Source organism: Macaca fascicularis, chromosome 1 (assembly GCF_037993035.2).
Source record: "Macaca fascicularis isolate 582-1 chromosome 1, T2T-MFA8v1.1".
Lineage (NCBI taxonomy): Eukaryota > Metazoa > Chordata > Mammalia > Primates > Cercopithecidae > Macaca > Macaca fascicularis.
The window spans coordinates 186,696,057-186,720,448 of record NC_088375.1 but is presented as its reverse complement, the minus strand read 5'-3'; the positions used below and the strand labels follow the sequence as shown (position 1 = coordinate 186,720,448).

Here is a 24,392-nt window from a genome sequence, read left to right as displayed (position 1 = left end):
GTTTTCTTCTATTCCTAGTTGATTGAGAGTTTTTATCCAGATTAGTTGGATTTTGTAAGGTTGTTGGATTTTGCTAAATGCTTTTTCTTGTCTCTGTTGATATAATCATGTGGGGTTTTTTTTCTTTTCAATGTGTTAAAATGGTGAATTACATGGCTTTTTCTTAAAAAATTTAATTATGATAAAAGCCTTGCATAACAAACATTTTCTGTCTGAACCATTTTTAACTGTACAGTTTACTAAGTATGTTCACATTGTTGTGCAAAAGATCTCCAGAACTGGCAGTGATTTTTGTATGTTAAACTTACCCTGCATTCCTTGGAAAAACTTCACTTGGCCGTAACACATTATCCTTTTTATCTATTGGATTTAATTTGTTAAATTTTAATATGGATTTGATTTGCTAAAATTTTGTTTAGAACTTTGTATCTGTGTTTTTGAAAGATGTTGGCTTGTAGTTTTCTGGTAATGTCATTATCCGGGTTCAGTGTCAGGGTAATGCTGGCATCACATAATGAGTTGGCGGGCATTCCTTCTTCAGTTTTCTGGAAGAGTTTGGGTAGAATTAGTGTTATTTCTTCTTTTAATGTTTGGGAGAATTCATTAGTGAAGAAACTAGAGTGTTCTTCATTAGTGGGAAAGTTTTTTTGTCTGTAAGTTCTATTTTATTAGTAGAGACCCGCTGACTTTCAACCCCGATCGGTTTGGCCCCGGAGCACCCAAGCCACGGTTCACCTACTTCCCCTTCCCACTAGGCCACCGCTCCTGCATCGGGCAGCAGTTTGCTCAGATGGAGGTGAAGGTGATCATGGCAAAGCTGCTGCAGAGGCTGGAGCTCCGGCTGGTGCCCGGGCAGCACTTCGGGCTGCAGGAGCAGGCCACGCTCAAACCACTGGACCCAGGGCTGTGCACTCTGTGGCCCCGAGGCTGGCAGCCCACACCCCCGCCTCCCCACTGCTGAGGAGGCCTCCAGGCAGGACAAGACTCCCCAGGCAAGGGCCGTGCCCGTCCACCTCTGCTGTCCACGGCCGCCCACCCTTCTCCCTTGCCCTATCCCCTGAGCCACCCTTCACAATGGCTTTCAGCGGGCCCTCTGCCGACCACCTGCTTCAAACCCCTCAGTGCTCCCTGTCGTCTGTGGACTCCACAGCCCTTCCTGGACTGGCCCTTGCTCAACTTCCAGCCACCACCATTGTCCCTACCACTGAGGCCTTGCACAGGCCACTTCCTCAGACGAGACATCCTAACTCTTGTTCACTCCCTAAAGCCCTCTTCAGGTGTCACCTCCTCTAGGAAGCCCTCCTTGCCACCCCCAGACAGGTCAGGGGCCCTTCCTCTGTGCTCCCTCGGTCACCTGTGCTACCTCTAACACCACACTGACCACACTGTACCGTGAGTGTCCATTGACGTGACCAATTGCCCTGCCAGGCTGTGAGGGCCTCAATGGTAGGGTCTGCGTGTGATTCCTCTCTGAGCCCCCTGTGCCCACCCAGGGCCTGGCACAGAGTTGATGCTCAATAAATGTGTGTTTACTGCAGAAACAAACAAACAAACAAAAAAAAACAAGTATATACAGAGATGCTAAGATTATTTCTTTTTGACTGTGCTTTCATAATTTGTGTTTTTTAGAGAATTGTTTTGTTGAGTTGTCAAATTTATAGGTATAAAGTTGCTCATAATATTCTCCTATTTTTTTCTGTAAGGGAATGTGTGGTGACGGCACCTGTCTCATTCCTAATTTTGCAATTTGTGTCTTTTTTCATATTTTCCATGATCAACTTGGCTGGAGGTTCGTCAATTTCATTGATCTTAAAAAAATCACCTCTTGGTTTCATTGATTTTTTTCCCTACTGTTGTACCGTTTTCTATTCCATTGATTTCTGCACTGAATTTTATTTTTTTTTCTTCTGATGTTTATTTTGCCATTATTTTTAATTGCTATGGCTTCGAGTTAGCCAATCTTTTCTTCTGCCATGTTTAATACATCCTGAATCCTACTAAGAGTATTTTTCATCTAAGACATTGTAGTTTTCATCTCTAGTTTCTATTTGAGTATTTTTGAAATCATCCATGTCTCTACTTAACTTTTGAACATATAGAGAACAATTAAAATAATTATTTTGACATCTTAGCCTGGCAATTTTAAATCTGTTTCAGTTCTTGGATGGTTTTGATTGATTGATTATTCTCTCTGTGTTTTCTTGCTTCTTTGTATGCTTGGTTATCTTTGATTAGATGCCAGAAATGGTGACTTTTACCTTATTGGGTGGGGGATCTTTTTGATTCTTATAAATCTTCTTGAGCTTTGTTCTGGGATGTGTTAAGTTACCTGGAAATTTTTTGATCTTCTTGAGCCTTACCTTTATGATTTATTTGGCATATCTGAGCAGTCTAGGGCTAATTATTCTCCACTACTAAGCAAGATTTTCTGGAATACTGTACCCAATGCTCATAAAGTATGATTTCTTTCAATTGTCAGGGGGAAATATGCAATATTCCCAGTCCTGTGTGAGCATCAGACAATGTTCTTTAATCTTTTCAAATTATTTTTCCTCCATCCTCAAGTGTTACTTCACATACATGTGCTAATCAGGAGTCTGTTGAATATCAGATGGGGATGCTCTGCAGATCATCACGGCTCTTTCTTGGCACATCTCTTTCCTTTTATTACTTTGTCCATCCATGAACTCTATCCCACTTGGTTTCCCTAACTCGCAGCCTTATCACCTCTGTTCAAGGATCCTACTGGGCTCCACTCAGACTTTCTTCTTTGTCCCCGTAGCCTGGATATTCTCCGAAGGCAGCAAGCTGGGGCAGTCATAGGGCTTACCTAGTTTGTTTCTTGTCTTTTAGGGAGTAACTATCCTTTGTTGCCTTAGGTCTAGTGTCTTGAAAATGGCTGTTTCTGACATTTTATCTTTTTTATTTTGAAAGCAGGAGGGTAAATTCAATCCTGGTAACTTAATCATGGGCAAAAGTGCAAATCTCCTGGCATCCAATTCTTACCATAGATTTCTGACGTCTGGAAGCATGGTGGAGCAACACACTTCTGAAGGAAGAGCAGGTACTCTAGTGAAGTTTTCCACAAAAGAAGAAAATGCTGTGCTCTTTGTCCACCTCACCAACTTCCCTTCAGCCCTTGGGGAGTGTAGAAGACCTCCATGTTCATCAGTGCTCCATTTTAAGGAGAGAACAGAAGTTGGAGGATAAGGTGGAAGTTCTGATTGACGTGGACCACATAAGGTGACATCCGGCCAAAAAGGAAGCTGGGAGCCACAGACTGCTAATAAGATGAAGGGAGACACAGCTACCCCTCTGTGGGATCATCAGTGATGGAGAGGGCTGGCATAAAGATGAACATCTGCCTCCAAAACCATATAACTCCATACACCACATCATCTAATAGGAGACCAACATATTGTCAGAGGCCACCAGCAACAGAGGGAAGCAGGTAAAGTCAGTGTAAGATCAGGAGCCTTTCTCCACCAATGACAAACAGCCACTTATTTAGAGTGGCCTGTGTTATTCCTCTTATTTTTCCTTCTTCCCTCAACATGAAAGGCACTAGACCCAGAAAAGAAAGGAGGAGAAAATAGAAGACAAGACCACAACCCCTTACCACTCTTTGTTTGTTTGTTTGTTCTGAGACAGTCTCACTCTGTTGCCCAGGTGCTGGAGTGCAGTTGCATGATCTCGGCTAATTGCAAACTCCATCTCCCAGGTTCAAGTGATTCTTGTGCCTCAGTCTCCCGAGTAGCTGGGACTATAGGCATGCACCACGACGCCCGGCTAATTTTGTATTTTTTTTGTAGTGACGGGGTTTCTCCATATTCCCTTCCCACTCTCGTAACTTGAGGTACAAGTCTGGCAAACACTGAAGCGAGACGAGGAAATGCTATTGAAACTGGATACGAGATGGGAGTTGTGACCTAGACCAGATGGGACTTTTGGTAACTGATATCGATGGGAAAGCAATGGGATCTACCTGAAGATATCATTAGAAAATGAGACTGGCAGATATTACATATCACATTTAACCGTTGTGCCTAGAGTAAATAAGCGGAACTGTTTATACCTATATCCCAATGGATTGAGGCTCCTCAATAAACTGGTTACATCACATCTGCTAACAACAGCTGCTAAACATTGAAAGGGATACTGTGCTGAGTGCTGTACACATGCTATGTCATTTGCTCTTCACAACCTATAGGATAGGCAATCGTTTTCCCCCCATTTTGCAGATGACAGAAACCGAGGCACAACCAATTTGTCTAAATATAGATTATAGAAATTTCACATATATCTCTCTAGTTCACACGAAGCATCATTCTCCTTAAGCACTTTGCTCATACCCTTGATGTTCTTCCAAACATTTTTGCTTACGTTCAGTGTTTTCCATTTCTCTAAGCTGTGTTGTGTCAGTCCATCTCCTGATGAAGCAAGGGCAGTTTGAATGCTGGAATGGAGGTGAATGAGGAAGGGGAGCACTATGGGAAAATATTTGTTTTACGCAGATAAAATGTTGGATTGGAACGCATGGAACTACATCCGGGTGAGAGGCATCGAATAAATCACTTAACCTCTTTGTACTTTAGTTTCCTTATATGATTTTATGGGCATCATGATAGTGCCTACTTCACTGGGCTGGCACTGGGAACGAAGTGTGAGTATAGATGAAGCCGTTAATCAGTGTCTGGCACACGGTCTGCTCTATCCGAGGATTAACCATGGTTATTATCTGTCCTTTATTACTAATTAAGTTCTTTTCACCACTGAAAGCAAAAGTCCAAATGAACCTAAATATATGCGTTTCTTTTCTCCTCCACATCTTCGCTGCACCTCCTTCGTTACTCTACCTCCATCACCACCCCAAGAAATTAGATCTTTGCATAGCAGAAAACACTTTTCCCATTCATAAGAGAAAGAATGGGACTTTGTTGTTGTTGTTGCTATTCCAAGACAGAACCCAAATTTGACACCCAGTTTTTCTAAGTACACCTCTGGTACATTGCTGGAGGTGTCAGTGTGAGGATTTAAGCTTAGGTGTATCTGACAGCTGGTTACCCAGATGAGAAACCCAGAGTCCTCTTCGGTCCTTTGCAGTGAGCTGCCTGGACCTGCAGCGTTCCTGGAGTACCTTCTATGTGCACCAGGTGGCAGGTGCTGCTTCGGAAATGCAGGTGCGGCAGCTGCACAACTGGTTCTACGCGTGGATCTGAGCACCGGGCTCACCTGGGAGATTTCTAATAACACAAATGCCCAGCCTCCGCCCCCGAGATTTTGACGCCGTGAGTTTGGTGTGGCGGCCTGGCATGTGTGTTTTTATAAAGCCCTACAGGTAACTATGATTCAGCTTGGTGCAGGGCCTGCGTTTGGAAGCGTCTGCTTCAGAGTGTTCCAGAGAATGGCAGCCTTACACAAGCATGAAGCGTTTAACTGTGCAACACAAATCAATAACTTGGGCTCCTAGAATTCAGGGTGAGGTTTCACAGAGTGTCAGAGTTGAAAAGGATCTTGGAGCTCACTGATGAAGCATTAACGACGAGGAGCCTGAGGCCAGAGAGAATGTGCGAAGGACAGCCTGAGCTACAGTGCCGGTCTCCTCCCTCCTCCGCAGCCCTGCTGACCGCAGCTCTCCGTGGTTATAATACTGTCACTTCCCCGCTAGCCCAAGGATCTGAAAATACTTTTTGGTAAGCCACGGGAAGGACCCTCCTCCCTAAGTCAGTACCTTTAGCTGCTGTTGGAACAACTCCAAGCCTCAAATAATTCAAAACTGTGTGAAACGCGTTTTTGCCTGAATTAGGTGGGTGGCCTTTGTCCAGAGGCCATGTTTTAATGACTCTGCAGCGTGGCCCCCCTGCCATCCATGCCTGCGGGGATGCTCAACCCTGTCTCCCAGCCCTGGTGCATCCCCAGCCCCGTGCTCCAGTCTTCTCACGGTCCTTGGGCATATCAAAACCTCTCTGAGCCTCCGTTTCTTCTCTGTAAGACAAGGGTGAGGATCACATGAGAAAATGTTCAGCATTTCTGTGTGTAACTGTCGGAAAAAAAAAAAAAAAAACTAGAGCTTAGTTTTCCTCTGTACTCTATCTTTGAACACTTTTAAGTTGGATTCTAGCTTCGCAGAGGCAAAGGTCCTTAGAAAATCTGTAACTGAAACCGCTAACTTTATACTAGGGCAAACTGGGTCCAGAAAGCTGAATGATTTACACAGGGACTTGTTGTGAGAGGAGGATTGGCATGTAGGTGTCCCGATGTCCAGCCTTCTGTCCTTTCTTCGGTATCACAACCATGCAGCCCTGGGGCCTCTCGGGTGGAGCCTCTTACTATTATTATTCTGAATAGCTCTGATGCTAACTGTTGTCTTCCCCTTTCTCCTTTCCTTTCATCAACACTTAGTGAGCACCTGTTTTATCTTGTGCCCTATACTTGGTTTCTGTTAGAGAACCTTGCCTTGCCTACAGTAAGTACTAAATAAATCTTTGACAGTGGTTTAATTATCCACATTTATTCATATATTTAGTGATAAGCACTTGCTTTGTGCTAAATCCTCTTTAGGGAGGCTGCGAGGAACCCAAGAGGGGCAGATAATGACATGGTCCACAATGCGCTTAAGGAGTTGGCAGAGTTTGGGATTAGGGGAGTCTGCGCGTGTGTGGATAATTAGCATTCAGGAGAAAGTAGAGTGCACGTAAGTACAGCTATGTGCACCGTAGTGGCAGGAGGTCACTTTGCTTTGGGGCTGGAAGTCTGGGAAGTCAGACCCTGTACTTTTTCAGCGTAAACCCTTGATCCCCTTCTCCTTTAGCCTCTCTCGTGACTGCTTCTGCAGGCTTCTCTCCTAGACTTTCTCTTCTCACTCTATGTGGTCTTTCTGGAACATCATCCATCTTCCTGCCTCAATGATCATCTAATTCTTGATGACTTTTAAATCTATATCTCCAGAGGAAAGTGTTTCTCTGAGTCTCAGACCTTTACATCCTACTGTTTCCCAAATGTCACTGATTGCATAACTTGTCACTTGTACAGAACTGATCTCCTTTCCCCTCCAGTCTGCTTCTCCTCAGTGAGCTCAGAAACCTGGAAATGGTCCTTAACTCCCCACTCTTTTCTTTACTCTTCCACCACCCCAGTAATATCGAGGTTCCTTAAACCCCAGAATCCTGGAAATCTAAACAGCCCTGTCACAGTTTCCTTTCTCTCCAACCCACTTTTCCCTATCACAGATTTCTTTCTCTCCAACCCACCTTTTCTGCCACTGTCAATCTCTGGGTACAATCAAGATTCACCTGCATTTTTGTGACAACTTTTTACCCAAATGGTCTTCCTATTTTGAGTCATGCTCACCTATCAGTCCTCCGAATTGGACCCAGATAAGTCTTCTTATATAAAATAAAACAAACAAATGAAGTCCCTCCATCACTTACAGCTCTTAGAGTGTCTTCCCTCTGTTCCCAAACTTCATACTCTTGTAAGTGGCCTCTGCAACCTGTGCTATGGATTGAATTGTGTCCTCCAGAAGCATACGTTCAAGCCCTCACTCCTCGTACCCCAGAATGTGAGCTTAATTGGGAATGGAGTTGTTGACATGTAATTAGTAAGATGAAGTCATGCTGGAGTAGGGTGGGCTCTTAATCCTGTATGACTGGAATCTGTATAAGAAGAGGGAAATTTGGACACAGACATAGGCATAGAGGGAGGACAGCCATGGGAAGTGAAGGCAGAGATTGGAGTTATGCTGCCAAAGCCAAGGAACACCTGGCTGCTGCTTCCAGAATCTGGAAGAGGCAAGGAAAGGATTTCTCTTTCCAAAAAGGCTTTGGAGGGAGCATGGCCTTGCCAATATCTTGATTTTGGATCTCCAGCCTCCAGAACTGCGAGACAATACATTTCTGTTGTTTTAAGCCACCCAGTTTGTGGTAATTTGTTATGGCAGCCCTAGTAAATGAACATAAACTGTCAGGATCCAAATTCCAAGTATCTTTCCAGCCTCCTCTGCAGTCACGTGCCTCAATTCACCCTGTTATCTCAGGCACACTGGATTACACACAGCTCTGGAAACACACTGTGCACCTGCACACCTTTGCTCACACTGGTCTCTGGTGGAAGGCTCTTCCTCTTCTCTGCTTGCCCACCTTCTCCACAACTTCTTCCTTCTGTCCCTTCGGCACCAGACATGTGAACAACGATGACTTGTCCTGGCCCCCTTGAGAGCAGGGACTCTGCTTCCCTCGTCTCTATCTCTGGTGCTTTAGCACTGAGCTGGCCTAGCACAATGCTGAAAGAATTGATTTGAGCTGGGTCACATGTTGGCCCACAGTTTATGAGTTGGTGGGTGGTGGGATTCAAAACCCTCATTCCTCCCTCCTCACTGGATTTCCAAAGAGGGGTTCACCCTGATTTCATCACCCACTAAAAGCTAATTAACCACAGGGCATGGATTCTTCTTGGAAACCCCCAAACTGCCAACTTCTTCTCCCTCATGCTGTTGCCAAGGCTCTCGAGCGGGCTTGGAGGGAGGAAACGTGGACAAAAAGATTTTGTTCGTTTCTTTGAGGCCAACACCTAATCACTGTCCCTTTTCAAGTGAAAAACGGGGAAAATGCTAGCTAACTGTTGTTTAGTGACCCCAACCCCCATCCCTTTAAAATAAACACTCTTTTCAATTAGGAAGATTTGTCACTGGGGACAGTAATTCCGTGTCCTACCAAAACAAACACAGTTGTAATTAGTTTTATCCAGGAAGAAAATTAACTCTGTTTATCTTAGCATAATTAATCACTGACCTTTTTCCGTCCCGGCAGCTTGGGGGAGGGCATGGGAGTGGGGGGTTGTGATCTACAGCACAGGGGCGTTCCGGGCTCCATCTATCTCTCGTCTTGGTTACACAGCTGTCTGCGTGAGTTATTTGAATTAATATTCCTAGCCAAGAGTTGTGGAGCTGCCTCAGAGCTGGACTTGGAGAGACCACTAAATAAGGCTATGATTTTATGGCTTCAGTCTGTGGAGAATTTTAGATGAGTATGTATCAGATGGGCATGAAGGCATGTGGCTGACACTGAAGTTTGCTTGGCTCCTTTCATGCCCTTCACCTTGACCTCAACAAGTCTTGAGAAACGGGAAGGATCCTCAGGCAAAGGCGTTGGTCCTTGGTTGTGGAAGAGAGGCTGCTGCTGCAGTGAGGAGGGACAGGCTTTGGAGCTACGGTTTGGGTGTCAGTCTTGACTCTGATATCCTCTAGCTATATGACTTTGGGCAAAATACCTCATCTTTCTGAACCATAGTAACCTCCTAAGTGAAAAAACAATAACAACAACAAAAAAACAAAAACAAAACAGAAAAAAACCAGGACATGTGTGCATGTGTGTGGTGGGGACAGGGTTAGTAATATATATCCACAGGGGTGAATAAGGATTAGAAGTGAGGTATGCTATGTCCCTAGCACAGGGTCTGGTACTAAATAGTAATTCAGTGAACTCAGGTAGGTTTTGTTATTTTTGTATGAACTAACTGAGATTCCAGGGGTGGAAGGACACAATGAATGTCCTCTCTCTTTGTTTCAATAGACCCACAACTCATGGAGACCCTACTGTGTGCTGGGCTCTTCTGCATTAGGCCCTGGAAATAAAAAGAGGGTTTAATCCTGGCTCCTGTCCTTGAGGAGCTCACAGCCTATTGCAGAGAGAGATATACCCAGATGTTCTCAATGTGTTGCAACAAATGCTAAGCTGGAGACATGGGCATGAGATCCCCTGGTAGAGAGGGAAGCAGAGACTGAAGGGAGTCTGATTTCACTTGTTCTGAGCCATTTAGTCAATGTATAATTCCTCACTTAATCCTCATGATAACTCTAAAAATAGGCATGAGAGAGGGGTCCCAGGGAAAGGTAACTGAGGCTCACAGATGGGAAGTCATTAGACCCCAACTACACAGCTAGAAAATGGTGCAGCTGGGATGTGAATCAGATTTGTTTGACACGGGAGCCTGTGCTTTGTCAGTTTTCACCTTGGAGGTCCTGGCTGGGTTTTAATGACTGGTGTCCTTCCCCAGGACCTTTAGTCAGGAGCGTTAAAGCAGCAAGGCCCTGAAGGCTGGTGTCAGGAGACCCCAGGGTTAACAATGCAGCTTCTTGAGCCTCACCTCAGGCTCTTCCATGTTAAAATCTCTTGCAGGAGGATAATTTTAGCAACTATAATACCTAAGGTGATTCTTATGTTCTCACCATCTGTTATAGTTTTAAAAACCTACCTTTTGCTCATGATGTTCAGATGGCTACTCCCACATGTGTTTGCAGGTGGGTGGGGAGAGCGTGTCCTCTAGGTAACAGGAAAAGAGAACTATGAAATCAAGGAGGCCCACATTCTGAACTGAGAGGGATGAAGAGGGGAGGTGAGATGGGCCAGGACCTCTTGAGAGTGCCCTAAATAGCTCACACTGGGGTGAGCGTCTCTGGCTGCCAGAGGCAGAGTGGTGGACCGGGCATCTGCTGTGAGCACAGGCCACTCACTCCCTGTCCATAGGCTTGTAACAGTGGGTTCAGAAGCTGCATAGGTCCTTTCTTGAAGCAGGAGAGGCCTTCAGCCTGGGAGGCACATACTGCCCACTGCAGACAGGGAGCAAGGCAACCTTTATTGATGCACAGGTTGCTGGGAGGATGTGGGGCTTTTGTCCTCTCAGATCTAGAAGAGAACTGGAGGCAGGAAGAGTCAGTTTCTGATGCCACAAAGGACTCCAGGGAAGGAGCAACCACAGATACTGAGGGCACTGAGGCTGGTTTTGCCAGGCCATGGTGATTCCTGGCCCTGCAAGAGTGGTCACTCAGATGGCAGGGGACTCCACACATTCTGAGCTGGAGAGAGAAAGTGAGATGGGCTATCAGCAGAGGCTGAAGAATCAGGCAGAATTGTATTCTATGTCCCACCTCTGCCTCTGCCAGTGACAAGCTGTGCAAACTTGGAAACCTTTTTTTTTTTTTTTTTTTTTTTTTTTTTGAGTCAGAGTCTTGCACTGTTGCCCAGGCTGGAGAGCAGTGGTGTGATCTTGGCTCACTGCAGTCTCAACCTCCCGGATTCAAGCGATTCTCCTGCCTCAGCCTCCCAAGTAGCTGGGATTATAGGTACCCGCCACTGTGCCTGACTAATTTTTGTAATTTTAGTAGAGATGGGATTTTTGTCATTTTGGTGAGGCCGGTCTCAAACTCTTGACCTCAACTGAACTGCCCCCCTCGGGCTTTCAAACTGTTGGGATTAGAGGTCCCAGCCACTGGGCCCGGGCAAATTTGGAAACCCTTTTTTCCCTCCTAGTGCCTCAGTTTTCTCAAATGTAAAATGGGAATAACAACATCTACCTTGTAAGACTTTTGTGAGGGTCTAATAACTATCTTATACACATTATTTCATTTAATCTTCACAACAACCTTTAAAATAGGGATATGATCATTCTCAAATTTACACTTGAGCAAGAGTAGGCAGTTCAGATGGCTTGGCCGAGGTTACCTGGCATTTGAGTGGCAGAGCCAAGAATTAAACCCAGCTCTGTCTGACGCTAGACCCTTTGCTTCAACCATATTCTGTAATGTCTCTTTTCTAGGAATGAATGAAGGAATGTTCTCGCATGTCATCATCCAGCCTCTGAGGTGCCTCTGACAACCATAATCGCCTCCTCATGAAACCGCGCCCAGTTCCTCCTGTGACTCGTCCTGCTGCAGCCATGGGCCTTGCTGTCCTGGCTGGGAACGCTGTTTTCATCTTATCTGGGGATTCTCATTGCTGACGGTGCTGGAGGCTGTGGGGCACAGTGGTTTCAAGCACAGGCTCTGGAGTCGGGCAAACCTGGGTTTCAATATTGCTCAGGAAACTCTTGGGCAGGAGGACTGTTGGTGAGCAGGCACTGTCTGATAATGGGGTTTCCCAGGATCCCAGATTTCTTGGGGGCACACAAGTAGGCCAAAGATAATCTGGGAACCTCCCGGAGAAGAATTGCCTGAGACTGTACTCTCCCCAAGAGGCTGTAGCCAAGAGAATAGGGGCCACGTCACGGGGGCTCATGATGGAGTCTGGGCTTTGTGGGAAAGGAAGTGGGGAGGGTCTCAGAAATGTTTTTACAATACGAAATCTTCCAGTTAGAAATTTATATGCAGGATTTAATCACAAGGAAATTTGGACAGGACTCATTTTTCTCATTGCTGCTCTAAGCAGCTGCTCTAAGCAGCCTGGACTGTGTTCCCTGTGGCTTTGTTGAGTTCAGCAAACATTTATTGTGCACATACTGTGTGCAGGCACTTTGCTGGGGATACAGGGATGAAATGGGGACAGTGCCTATGCCTGAGGGCATTGCCCTGAAGCTGGATGCTAAGGCCATCTGTGTGTGTGTGTGTGTGTCTGCATGTATCTCTGTGTCTGTGTGTGTCTCTGTGTCTGTGCTTCTGTGTCTGTGTGATATCTGTGTGTCTCTCTTCGTGTGTTTGTGTATCTTTTTGTGTGTCTGTGTGTGTGTTCTCTGTGTGCCTGTATGTGTCTTTGTATGTGTGTTTCTCTGTGTGTCTCTCTGTGTGTGTCTATATGTGTGTGTCTGTGTCTATTTTGTTTGTTTCTGGGTGTGTCTACTTCTGCGTGTCTCTGTATACCTGTATCTCTGTGTGTGTCTGTGTGTGTGTATTTGTGTGTCTCCGTATGTGTGTCCCTGGGTGTGTGTCTGTGTGTGTGTGTATTGAGAGGGAGGGAGAAATGAAGGGAGTGACAGATGGGTCAGCATGGAAGGTGTATCCTCATTCACAGCTCTGGGAGGAATCAGTCAATCCACCTACTGGTCAAGACCAACTCTGGTTGTACCCAGCTGACAGTAGGAACGTGACTTTTCATTTAAGAATGGGTTTGCATTTCCTAGGAAAAGAATCTAGGAGTTGGAGTCTCAAGTGTTTTTTTTTTTCTTTTCTTTCTTTTTTTTTTTTGTGATTGAGAGCTGAGCCTTGTGTGTGTTGGCTAATAGACAGATACCAATCTGCATGTTGGGACAGCCACAGAGAAGAGGGAGAGGGAACCACAGACAGTGAGCAGGGGGCTGGTGGAACCAGTCTGCCTTTGTGCCCAAACCCCCAACTATAAATACCTCATCTTGGGGAGCTCAGTCTTTGGTTTGTTCATAAAAAACCAATCTGGGAACTAGAGGTGGACAGGAAAGAGGAGGCTGACCTGCCGCTCCCAGGTTGATGTGATCTTGGCTGGTGTTGACAAGTGTATTATGGTTCATAGCATAGAACAAACCCTTAGAGACTCCCCTTGTCCTCACCGGGGCCACCACACCAAACCAGGTATCTTCAGGTGTGAGGACCACAAAAAATTGGAGATCTCACCAGGGTGGGCAGGGATTTCTTGGTTAAAGTCTGAAGGAGAGAAGACTCAGGGGCATCTTTCTGGCTCCAAACCTCTGAAGGGCCAAAGGCAGAAGTGCTGGGGGAGAGTCAAGTTTTCATTTAGAACAGGGACAGCCTGACAGTGGCTGCCTTATGTGGCAGTGAGTTTCGGTCACCAGTCAACAGAGGCCCAAGGACTACTCACCAATGGGGCCAGGAGGCCAAGGAGGGCTGGGGAGGGCAGAGCAAGGACCCTGCAGGTCACCACAGGCTCCTGCCTCAGATCCTCTGACTGAGGGATGATCTGATGAAGGATTGGTGACAGACAAGGCCATTTGAGGCAGTGTTCATCATATCCTTGGAACATGTAAAGGCTACAACTTAACATTTATAGGATGGTCTCCGCAGGACAGGCTCCATCATGAATTGCTACCCAGAGGGCTGAATGCTCTGCAGCTCAGGCCTTCCCTGTGCTATGTGGCTTCTCAGGAAAAGGAAAGAGAATAGGACGAGGATGAAAGAAAACAGGGAGAAAAGGAAGGGGAGGGGCTCTCAGAAGATGGAAGTCTCTGTTGATTGGGCACTTGCTCTGTTCCAGCAGTTATATACTTGGCCACACTGGATCTTTGTACAACTTTCTCTGGTTATTTTACAAGTGATGGTCCAGGCGAGCTCTCAGCCAGTGAAGTTCTAGGTGTGCCTGCCTGTGAAGACTGTTGTATTTGGGGTACCCCATGGCCTTCTTCAGGTGGGCAGCACGGTGGCTCAAGCCTGAAAGGTCACTCGGAGGTCATTTCTTACAGCCCTTACCCACTCCCTGCAGGCCCTGCCTCCTGTGATCCACTTGCTCTCTGCTTGATTTTTCAGATCTGTGGATTTATAGAAAAAAGAGTGGAGTGCTTGGCTCCCTCCTGTGGTTAGAGCAGTCAGAAACTGTTGCTTGAAGGAGGCCTTGCCTTTTAGGAGTGCTAAGAAGATCACCACAATGGAAAAGATTTGGCAGAGCTAAGACATAGGGGAATATTACAGGAATGGTGTTATCTGGCACATAGTAGGTGCTCCACACAAGTCTAATGAATTAGTGAATGAGGTAGAAACCTGGGCCATTGAGGGAAAAAGGAACCAAAGCAAAGAGATGCGAAGGCACAGTATCCAATCAGGAAGGGGACCAGCTGGGGCCACAGGCTCTGGACCCAACTTTCCAGGCATCCCTGGGAATCCTGCACCAGCGATCTCCCCTGTGGGGCTAAAGCCCCCTTGTGCAATCATGGGGTTGATGTATATGGGTGGTGCTCATTCTAGGCTGCAATTATTAATCACCTGGGAGGTTTTTAAAAATGATTACTGGGCCCTATCATTACCTATTTTGACTTAATAGGTCTGAGGTGGGGCCTGTGCAATGCATTTTTTGAAAGCTCCCCAGGTGATTCTGGGGTCCCTCCGAGGCTAAGAGCCAGGCGTGGGTTATTTTTCTGAATGCTTCTAGCTCATATGGCTTGTGATTCAGAGCTTTTTTTTTTTTTTAAAGATATTTCACTAAATTAAATTCGTATCCTGTGCTAGTAGATGATGTTATTTCACCATTAAGACAATGGGCTGATATTTGTCACTAATAAATCTAAAGATAGATCTTGATATTTGCATCCATAAGGTGATCCCCACCATAGGCAAGGGGAATATGATTTATTCCCCATGCCTCTAATGTAATTAAGCATGCATTTTAAAGAAAGATGCACTATTGAGATACAAACTAGTAATGGCAGTTTAACCTTCAAATTGCTGTTTTGTTAAGGTTACCATTGTATTGCTTCAGTGCTTAACAGTGCATTATTCGTGTAGCAAACATGGAAAATCCATTGGGAGAGAAAGTGTAACATACTCAAGAGATGATTTGAGGCCTCTGGACTTTGTCACATCCCTAAGAACTATTACTTCATTCCCTTCTCTGTTTGTTCTCCTCTATTCTGTGCAAGAAGGTTAACACTGATGGGGGAACAGAAAAAGGAAAAATAATCTACAGCATGGGTAGCTACACTTTAGATACATCACTTAGAGCAAGTTGCTCCTATTAGACAAGTCCAAAGGGCAGGCATTACATTGAGGCATTTCTCAGATCTCTCCTTGCTGGGGAATATCCTTTAGAATTCTGAATTGTGTCTGTGCTGGCAGCCTTGGCTGGCCACGCTTTCCTGCCATCTCTCCCTCCATCCTAACAGGCTCTGGCCTACCACTGTGTGAGCTAGAAAGGTTGTTAACAGGGATAGCTCATAGAGAAGTTGCCAACTGGGCCCAGATGAGACTATTGCCAGATGACACGAGCTCTGGGTTGGATTAGCAAGAAACCACTTGGAACAATATCAGTAATAAGAACCACCATTGATTGAGTGCTACCGCATACCAGATGTGATGCTGCACATGAATAGTTGGACTGATTTTCTTTATCAGCCCAAGGCATAAAAATAGGTTATATCACTTTTGCTTTTCATTTAATTGCTTAAGGCCTATCTGCCAATCATGTCCATCTTCCTTGACTTTTTCAAGAACATTGTGTAGTGTAAAGTATATGGTGATGTTTCCAAATGTACTCAATCTATCAGAGAGGATCTAACTTCGATTGTTAGGGAGAAGATATTGGCTTGACTCTGTGGAAATTTATTTATTTATTTTTGAGAGAGGGTCTTGCTCTGTTGCCCAGGCTGGAATGCAGTGGTGCAACCTTGGCTCACTGCAACCTCTGCCTCCCAGGTTCAAGCGATTCTCCTGTCTCAGCCTCCTGAGTAGCTGGGATTACCAGTGTACACCACCACACTGGGCTAATTTTTGTATTTTTGGTAGAGACAGGGTTCCACCATGTTGGCCAGGCTGGTCTTGAACTCCTGACCTAGGTGATCTGCTCGCCTTGACCTTCCAAAGTGCTGGGATTATAGGCATGAGCCACCGTGCCTGGCCACGCTGTGCAAATTTAGCTCCCTCTCCCAAGTAGCCAAATCTTGGGACATTTTGCAAAGGATAATTTTTGTGAGCCTTAAAGAATCCTGTTACAGCTGTTCCACATCTGTATTAGTCTGTTTTCACACTGCTATGAAGATACTACCTGAGACTGGGTAATTCATAAACAAAAGAGGTTTAGTTGACTCACAGTTCCACATGGTTGGGGAAGCCTCAGGAAACTTAGAATCATGACAGAAGGCAAAGAGGAAGCAAGGACCTTCTTCACAAGGTGGCAGGAGAGAGAGAGAGAGAGCGAGAGAGCCAGTAAGTGCCACACTTTAAAACCATCAGTTCTTGTGAGAACTAACTCACTTATCAAGAGAACAGCATGGGTGAAATTGCCTTCACAATCCAATCACCTCCCACCAGGTCCTTCCCCTAACACATGGGGATTACAATTTGAGATGAGATCTGGGTGGGGACACAGAGCCAAACCATATTAATATCTTAGTGTGTACCTTGTGGTCTTCTGTTTGCAGTATCTCAGAGATGCAACTGAAGTATTCAGAGAAAAATAAAACATCTATTTCATTGTGATAAAACTTATAGTGTCGTCAGATAGAAGCCACTGGTGGGTTCTCTCTCTCTTTTTTTTTTTTTTTGAGACAGAGTCTCACTCTGTTGTCCACTCTGGAGTGTAGTGGTGCAATCTTGGCTCACTGCAACCTCTGTCTTCTGGGTTCAAGTGATCCTCCTGCCTCAGCCTCCCAAGTAGCTGATACTACAGGCATGCGCCACTACACCTGGCTAATTCTTGTATTTTTAGAGGAGATGGGATTTTGCCATGTTGGCCAGGCTGGTCTCAAACTCCTGACCTTAGGTGATCTGCCTGCCTTAGTCTCCCAAAGTGTTGGGATAGTCATGAGCCATCACATCCAGCCAAACCTACTGGCAGGTTCTCTTGACGAAACAATTCTAAGTTCTGTTTTGCCTGGCAGTCTATCATACCTGTGTACATAATTTAATCTTCACAACAACTTTGCAAAGTAGGTGACTTAATCTCATAGAATTTTTCTTATCATAATGATAGTGAAAGTTTATATTTTCTTACCACTTTTTCTTTGTTCCAGGTTGTGCCAGGTTGTATATAAATAATAAATAATGAGCTGGGTGCAGTGACTCACACCTGTAATCCCAGCACTTTGGGAGGCCAAGGTGGGTGGATCACTTGAGGTCAGGAGTTCAAGAGCAGTCTGACCAACATGGTGAAACCCCATCTCTACTAAAAATACAAAATTAGCTGGGCGTGGTGGCGCATGCTTGTAATCCCAGTTACTTGGGATGCTGAGGCAGGTGAATCGCTCGAACCTGGGAGGCGGAGGTTGCAGTGAGCCAAGATCGTGCCATTGCACTCCAGCCTGGACAACAAGAGCAAAACTGTCTCAAATAAATAAATAAATAAATGGACTATTGCTAACCCTTACCATAAGACCATAGGTAGGTATTGTCATTCAATTTAACAACTAGGAAAGCAAGTCTCAGAGACGTTAAGTCCTTTGCCCAAGTTTTGGTAGTTCACAGATTTCACAAATCACAGAGGTAGGATTCAATACTACATGTCCCCAACTTCCAAACCCATGATGTTCACTGCGGGAAGTTATATGCCTACAAATTTTTACCTGTCCTAGAGCAGGTGGGATGTGCTTTCCTGAAGGATCCGGTTCTAAAAAGGTTAGGAAGTGCATTTCAGAGATGTTATGCAGGGTATTCCTGTCACAGGAAGGGAGGGGATGGACAACGTCCCTCCAGCTCAGGAAGAGACTTGTAAACCAGCAGACAGTCCCATTGCTGAGCTCAGAGTCTGGTTCAAAGAATACATGAAGAAAGATATTTGTGAAGAAAGAAGAGAGAATGTGTTCTGACTTGGGACTGATTAAACGTTAAAGAAAATATACTAGGATCTGTCAGAGGAGGTGAAGTTACTGTGGTCTGCAGCGGTCAGGAAAGGCGGAGGCAAATTTTGACTCAGGATATGAAAAACTTGCTTACTACCAGTCATAGATGATAGGGCAGGATCCATCAGGTTGTTTTGACAAGTTTTCACTTCACTTAGGGGTTTCCAGGAGCAAATTTCTCTTTCCTCCTTAGTAAACAGCCTTTAACAAACCTGCAGTACTAGTTTTGCCTTTAGATGGCACTCATGTACTTTTACAGCTTTTACTGCTTAGCTTCCAAAGGAACACAGCACTGGTTCTCTCCAACGTTTTCCTAATCTCTTTTTGTTGTATTTCTCTAGGTCATGGTGTCCACTTATGGTGAATGAGATGCCAGAGGACAGACGTATGTTTATTTTATTGATTATTAATTCATGCATGTGTACCTTCTCTGAAGATAAAAAGAACTTGAGGCTGAAAGACCAGTCTAGCATCCTGTATTATACATATTGGAGGCAGACAGCACAGGTGCCCTTGAGACAGTCCTTCTGATGCAAGAGCAACTTTCATTCTCTTTGCACCCTTGCACAGAGAGTCAAGCAACTATGAGCTGGACTATGAGTCTATGAAGGGACAAGATCCTGAAACAGCACCGCCCTGGGGGAAAGAACCAGTTTTGTCTCAAGTGACAGAGAGGTGGAGGAAATTTGTTTTCTTCAATTCCATATTTATTACTTTTTGTTTGCTCTTAACTATTCTATTATTCTGAGACACATCTAGGTAGACAGGATGGAGGTAAGGCACAGTCAAAAGCATTGTATTTAGGGAGGTAATGAGAAACTGTGAATTTGAAATTACCAGACAGATGTAACAATCAATAAACTAGGAACATAGGAATTGGAGGCGAGGCAAGGATGGGTAAAAGATAAATGATATCATCCCAGGTTTTCTAAGCTTGGATAGGGGAGAATGAATTTGAGTTTGGAATGAGAATTTCTGGGAATGGGGCTGAGCCTGGGCTAGTTGAATTTTGAGATGGAGCAGAAGCATCTCTCCTTCTTCTGACCTTGCCCTGTATCTTATGACTATGTCTTTATTTAATAAATATCTGAGCACCACTCATGTTACAGGTATTGGTAAAGCCACTGAGGAAGTAGCTATGGATAAGGCAAACAAAACTTCTTCCCATGAGCTTACATGTTAGTAGGGAAGGTAAAAACCAATAACAAAATCATTTCAGATGATGATGGATGCTATGAGGATGACAAGATAGAAAACCGTAATAGAGAGTGATTGAGATAAGGTTTATTTAGATAGAGAAGTCACGGTAGACTTTTCTGGGGTGATGTTGGAGCTGAAACCTGAACAAAGAGAAAGAACCAGCTCTCTATTGATATTTGTGATTCCAGGGAAACTACAGCTAAAGACAGTCAACTCCCCTGGTAATATCCTAGAAAGGCTTGAGACTGTATGCATAACAAAGAATGAGAATTAAAAGGGGGGACCCAGACAGGAGGACACGTTGGAGCTTCGTACACGCAAGTTGACTTGCACCCTATCCCCGTGTACAGAATGACCTTTAGGCAGTATTTACACCCTGGCAAAAGCAAACCAAACAGGCCATAACTTTGATTACATCAGACAAACAAAATAAAATAGAAGTTCCTTTTAAGAAATATTAAAGAAGCCATCTAGGAGAGCGGGTGTAGCTACTGCCTACCTATGTAAAGTTTTCCGTAATCTGGCACTGTTTTGAGGAAGAGGTGTGCTAGAAAAATGACTGGTTTCCTGGTAGCTGATAAAGTTTGATTATCTGTAAGTCTCACTCTGACTTCCTCTTTCTTTTTCTTCAGTCTTAAATATATATTGGTAAAAATGATTCAAGATACTCCAGAAAAGTGTGCAATGTTCAGCAAAGAAATTTAAGTTTAAAAAAATGGAAAAAAATAAAGATACATGTAGAGAATAGGAGTCCAAACAGAAGCAAACCCCAAATACCCACCTTCTCTGCCAATCACATAAAAAAGGCAACACAGTAATAAAGATTAAGGAATTACAACAAATTACTGGAAATTAAAATTTGGATTATAAAAAATTTAATAGGAAATTGAGAAGATAAAATAAAGTCTCCTTCACACAGTGAACAGGTAGCCATCTGCAAGCACGAAGGGAGTCCCCACCAGAACCAGAACCAGACCATGCTGGCACCCTGATCTCAGACTTCCAGCCTCCTCAGAGCTGCAGTGAAATAAATTGCTATTGTTGAAGCCATCCAGTCTATGGTTTTTGTTATGGCAGCCCAAGCTAACACAGATGAATAAATGCAAAGTTTAATAGGTAATTGGAATTTATAAGAAAAATAAGTGGTACTTAAAAACTGAAAACAAAATCTGAAATTAAGTCAACTGAGCACAGCAAAACACCAGAAAGACAAGTAAATCCAAACAGAAGTACAGAGAAAGAATGCAAAACTCATAGAGGAATGTAAAAGACATGAGGGTCGGTGTCAAAGGGGCTAAAGTAAGTATTATAATGATCACAGAAGGAGACGAATCAGGGGATGGTGGAGAGGCAATATGTGAAGAGATAATGGCTAAGAATTTTCCAATACTTTATATAAATGGAATCATATAATATGAACTTTTTTGTGTTTGGCTTCCTTCACTCAACATAATTATTTTGAGATTTGTCTCTGTTGTTTTGTGTACCATTTATTTCTTTCTATTGCTGAGTAGTATACCGTCGTATGTATATTCCATAGTTTATTTAATAATTCACTCATTGATGGACTTTTGGGTTATTTCTACTTTATGTCAATTATAAATAAAACTAATATAAATATTTGTCTATGCAAATATTTGTATAAATGTATCCTTTGCTTTCTCTTGGTTAAAAACCTAGGAGCAGCATGACTAGATCATATAGTAGGTATAAGTTTAACTTTTAAAGACACTGCTAAACTGTTTTGCAAAGCAACTGTACCATTTTACATTACCGTCAGTGGCTCAGGGATCTTCCACTTTCTTGCCAAACCTTGGTACAGTCAGTCTTTTTGATTTTAGCCATTTTAATAGGCTTGTAGTGGTATCTCATTTGTGGTTTTAATCAACATTTCTGTAAAGACTAATGATGTTGAGTATATTCTACATTGCTTTGGTTAAGTGTCTGTTTAAATCTTTTGTACATTTTTTATTAGGTGTTCTTATTATTGAGTTTTGAGAGTTCTTTACACATTTTGTCCTTTATGAATGATATTATTGGCAAATATTTCCTCTCAGTCTGTAGTTTGTCTTTTCATTTTTTAAACAGTGTCTTTTAAAGAGAAGTTTTTATGAAGTCTAAATTATAAATATATTCTTTTTTGGATTATACTTTTGGTTTCACATCTAAGAAGTTTTTTGCCTCATCCTAAGTTACAAAGTTTTTCCCCTGTTTTCTTCAAGAAGTTTCATTGTTTTACATTTTTAAAATTGTGGTAAAAACTAAATATGAAATCAATCCTCTTAACAAAATTTTAAGTGTGTACTATAGCACAATATTGTACAGTAGATCTCTAGAGCTTTTTCATCTTGTGTAACTGAAACACTATATTCACTGAACACTGAACACCAACTCCCCGTCACCTCACCCGGCTCTCCTGTGGAAGCCATCATTCTACCTTCTGCTTCTATGAGTTTGATTACATTTGATACCTCATAGTCATGGAATCATACACTATCTGTTCTTCTCTGACTAGCTTACTTCACTTAGAATAATGTCTTCAAGATTCATCCATATTGTTTCATATGACAGGATTTCCTTCTATTTAAAGGATGAATAATAACATTCCATTGTATGAATATACCACGTTTTCCTTATCTAATCATCGGTCAATGAACATTTAGGTTGTTTCCACATTTTGGCTACTGTGATTAATGCTGCAATGAATATGGGAGTGTAAATATCTCTTTGAAATCCTATTTTCACTGAGCTTCTGTGGAAAACTGGACACGGTTAGAGATTTGGGGTTCCATGGCTGACATTTGGAACATGACACAGCAAGCTTTGGATAGGGGGTACCACAAAACCCAAGGAATGCCCACTTTCTGGCTGACCCATAGCATCTATGATGGATGGAGCTGGGTAGTGGGAGAACACATGGTGCCCCCACAACAGGTACCATGATGTATAGAGCAACATTGGGATAACATCACCGTGGGGTGGTTGCCTACCATAGTCTACACAAATACAATATGTCACCACACCTTTGTGGAATAGGTAGCCTCATCAAGGTCAGGCTCCAATGTGCTTTGTGCCCCCAGGAAGTTCGTGTCTGTGGTGACACAGGATGGTCATGTTTGTCAGCAAACTGGACTGGCTACTCTACCTGGGGGTGGACTGATATGCTTGCCACTGTCATTCCCACGTTGTTTAGAGGCCCACGTAAGTGGGAGATGCTATGTTCCCAGTTTTTGTGAGTGTGATGAGCCCCCTGGTGACTCTACCTCTTAGCCTTAACCATCCCTGGAGCAGGTGTCATAACTGTAGAAATGCAAGTTACGGCCCTTGTGGAGCACATTGCTTGAGCTTTGAGTTACACCCGAGTTGCCATCCTTCTGTTGACAGATGAGGTTGATCAAATCCGGAAGGTGGTACTGCAGAACCAGATGGCTCTAAACATATTAACTGCTGCCCAAGGTGGCACCTGTGCTCTTTTAGGAACGCAATGTTGTACCTTCATCCCTGACAATCAACAAAACATAACAGCTTTTCAAGAAGTTTCCCAGGAAATCAAGGCAGTTGAGAGCCTTACTGATGACCCCCTACTGACATGGTGGGCATCTCTGGACTCTGGCCTATGCTGGACCCTAATAATTATGGGCAGCATAGTGGGAACATTAGTAGTAAGTTGTTGCTCCCTGTATTGCTGCCGTGGCCTTTGGTTCCAGAGTTCTGCCCTGTGGGCACGTCTCCCCATTAGAAGGACTTCCTCAGCCTAGCGGGTGGAGTGTAAGAAAAATGGCAGTGATTCAGTCAGGAACAGGCTGAGGTAGACATCATTACAGAGGGTCTGGAGCACAGGCTCACAACCCTGTGCAGTATGTAATCAAATTTATGCAGCCATTTTAATGTAACCTGTTTGTGTGAGCTCATACTGCTCCAGTAGCATTGTGAAATGGGCCCACACCTTCGCTGAGATGACCAATGTTTGTAACTTGGATCTGCACTGCCCTTCCAGCAGCAGCTCTGGATGGTTTGCACTGGTACATACATCCTTTAAGCCATATTGTCTGTGAGTAATATAATGGCACTGCTGACTCTGTAGGAGACAGAATAAAGCCACGTCCCAGCTGCCTACGGTCCCTCGAGTGTTCTTTCAGTAACCTGCCACACATCCACCAACTCCCCTCGAACCCCAGCTTGGGTTGGAACCTGACACGTGGTTGTACTAATTTACATTCTTACTAACAGTGTGTGAGGGTTCCCTTTTTTCCATATCCTTGCCAGCATTTGTTAGTGCATGTCTTTTGGATAGAAGCCATTTTAAGTGCGATGAATCTCATTGTAGTTTTGATTTGCATTACTCTGGTGATCAATAATCTTAAACACATTTTTATATGTCTGTTTGCCATTTGTATGTCTTCATTTGAGAAATGCTTATTTACATATTTTCTTCATTTAATTTTAAAAAAATTTTATTTTAATATTAACTTTTATTTTAAATTCAGGGGTACATGTGCACATTTGTTACATCAGTAAACATGTGTCATGGGAGTTTGTTGTAAAGATTATTTCATCTGCCAGGTATTAAGCCTAGTATTCATCAGTTATTTTTCCTGATTCACTCCCTCCTTCCACCCTCCACCTTTTGATAGGTCCCAGTGTCTCTTGTTTCCCTTTATGTGTCCATGTGTTCTCATCATTTAGCTCCCACTTATAAGTGAAAACATGTGATGTTTGATTTTCTGTTCCTGTGTTAGTTTGCTAAGGATAATGGCCTCCAGCTCCATCTATGTTCCTGCAAAGGAAAGGATCTCATTCTTTTTTATAGCTGCATAGCATTCCATGGTGTATATGGATCACATTTTTTATCCAGTCTATCACTGATGGGCATTTAGGTTTATTCTGTGTCTTTGCTATTATGAATAGTTCTCTATGAACATATGTGTGCATGTATCTTTATGATGAAACAA

General features: G+C 43.7%; 2 protein-coding genes and 1 pseudogene across 8 annotated transcripts in view; 2 read left to right on the top strand and 1 right to left on the bottom strand.

Annotated features, from left to right (window-relative positions):
• The window catches only part of LOC102116697 (selection and upkeep of intraepithelial T-cells protein 1-like), a 221,976-nt gene that overhangs the window by 94,089 nt on the left and 103,495 nt on the right, over positions 1-24,392 (top strand). For 3 of the 7 annotated variants that reach the window (XM_065522995.2, XM_065522993.2, XM_074007371.1), the window contains one exon: positions 18,582-18,625. The exons of 2 other annotated variants lie outside the window; for them this stretch is intronic. In XM_065522995.2, coding sequence (XP_065379067.1) covers positions 18,582-18,625 — 44 coding nt within the window. Of the gene's footprint in view, positions 1-11,592; positions 11,882-18,581; positions 18,626-24,392 lie in introns of all 7 variants that reach the window. 2 more of the 7 variants (XM_065523002.2, XM_065523001.2) reach the window with 1 other exon arrangement.
• The window catches only part of LOC123568732 (selection and upkeep of intraepithelial T-cells protein 1-like), a 192,097-nt gene continuing 178,318 nt past the window's right edge, over positions 10,614-24,392 (bottom strand). The window contains exon 10 of the mRNA XM_065522988.1: positions 10,614-10,847. The gene's annotated coding sequence lies outside the window, so the exon portion shown is untranslated. The remainder of the gene's footprint in view (positions 10,848-24,392) is intronic.
• On the top strand, positions 11,888-16,598 carry LOC141408073 (uncharacterized; annotated as a pseudogene).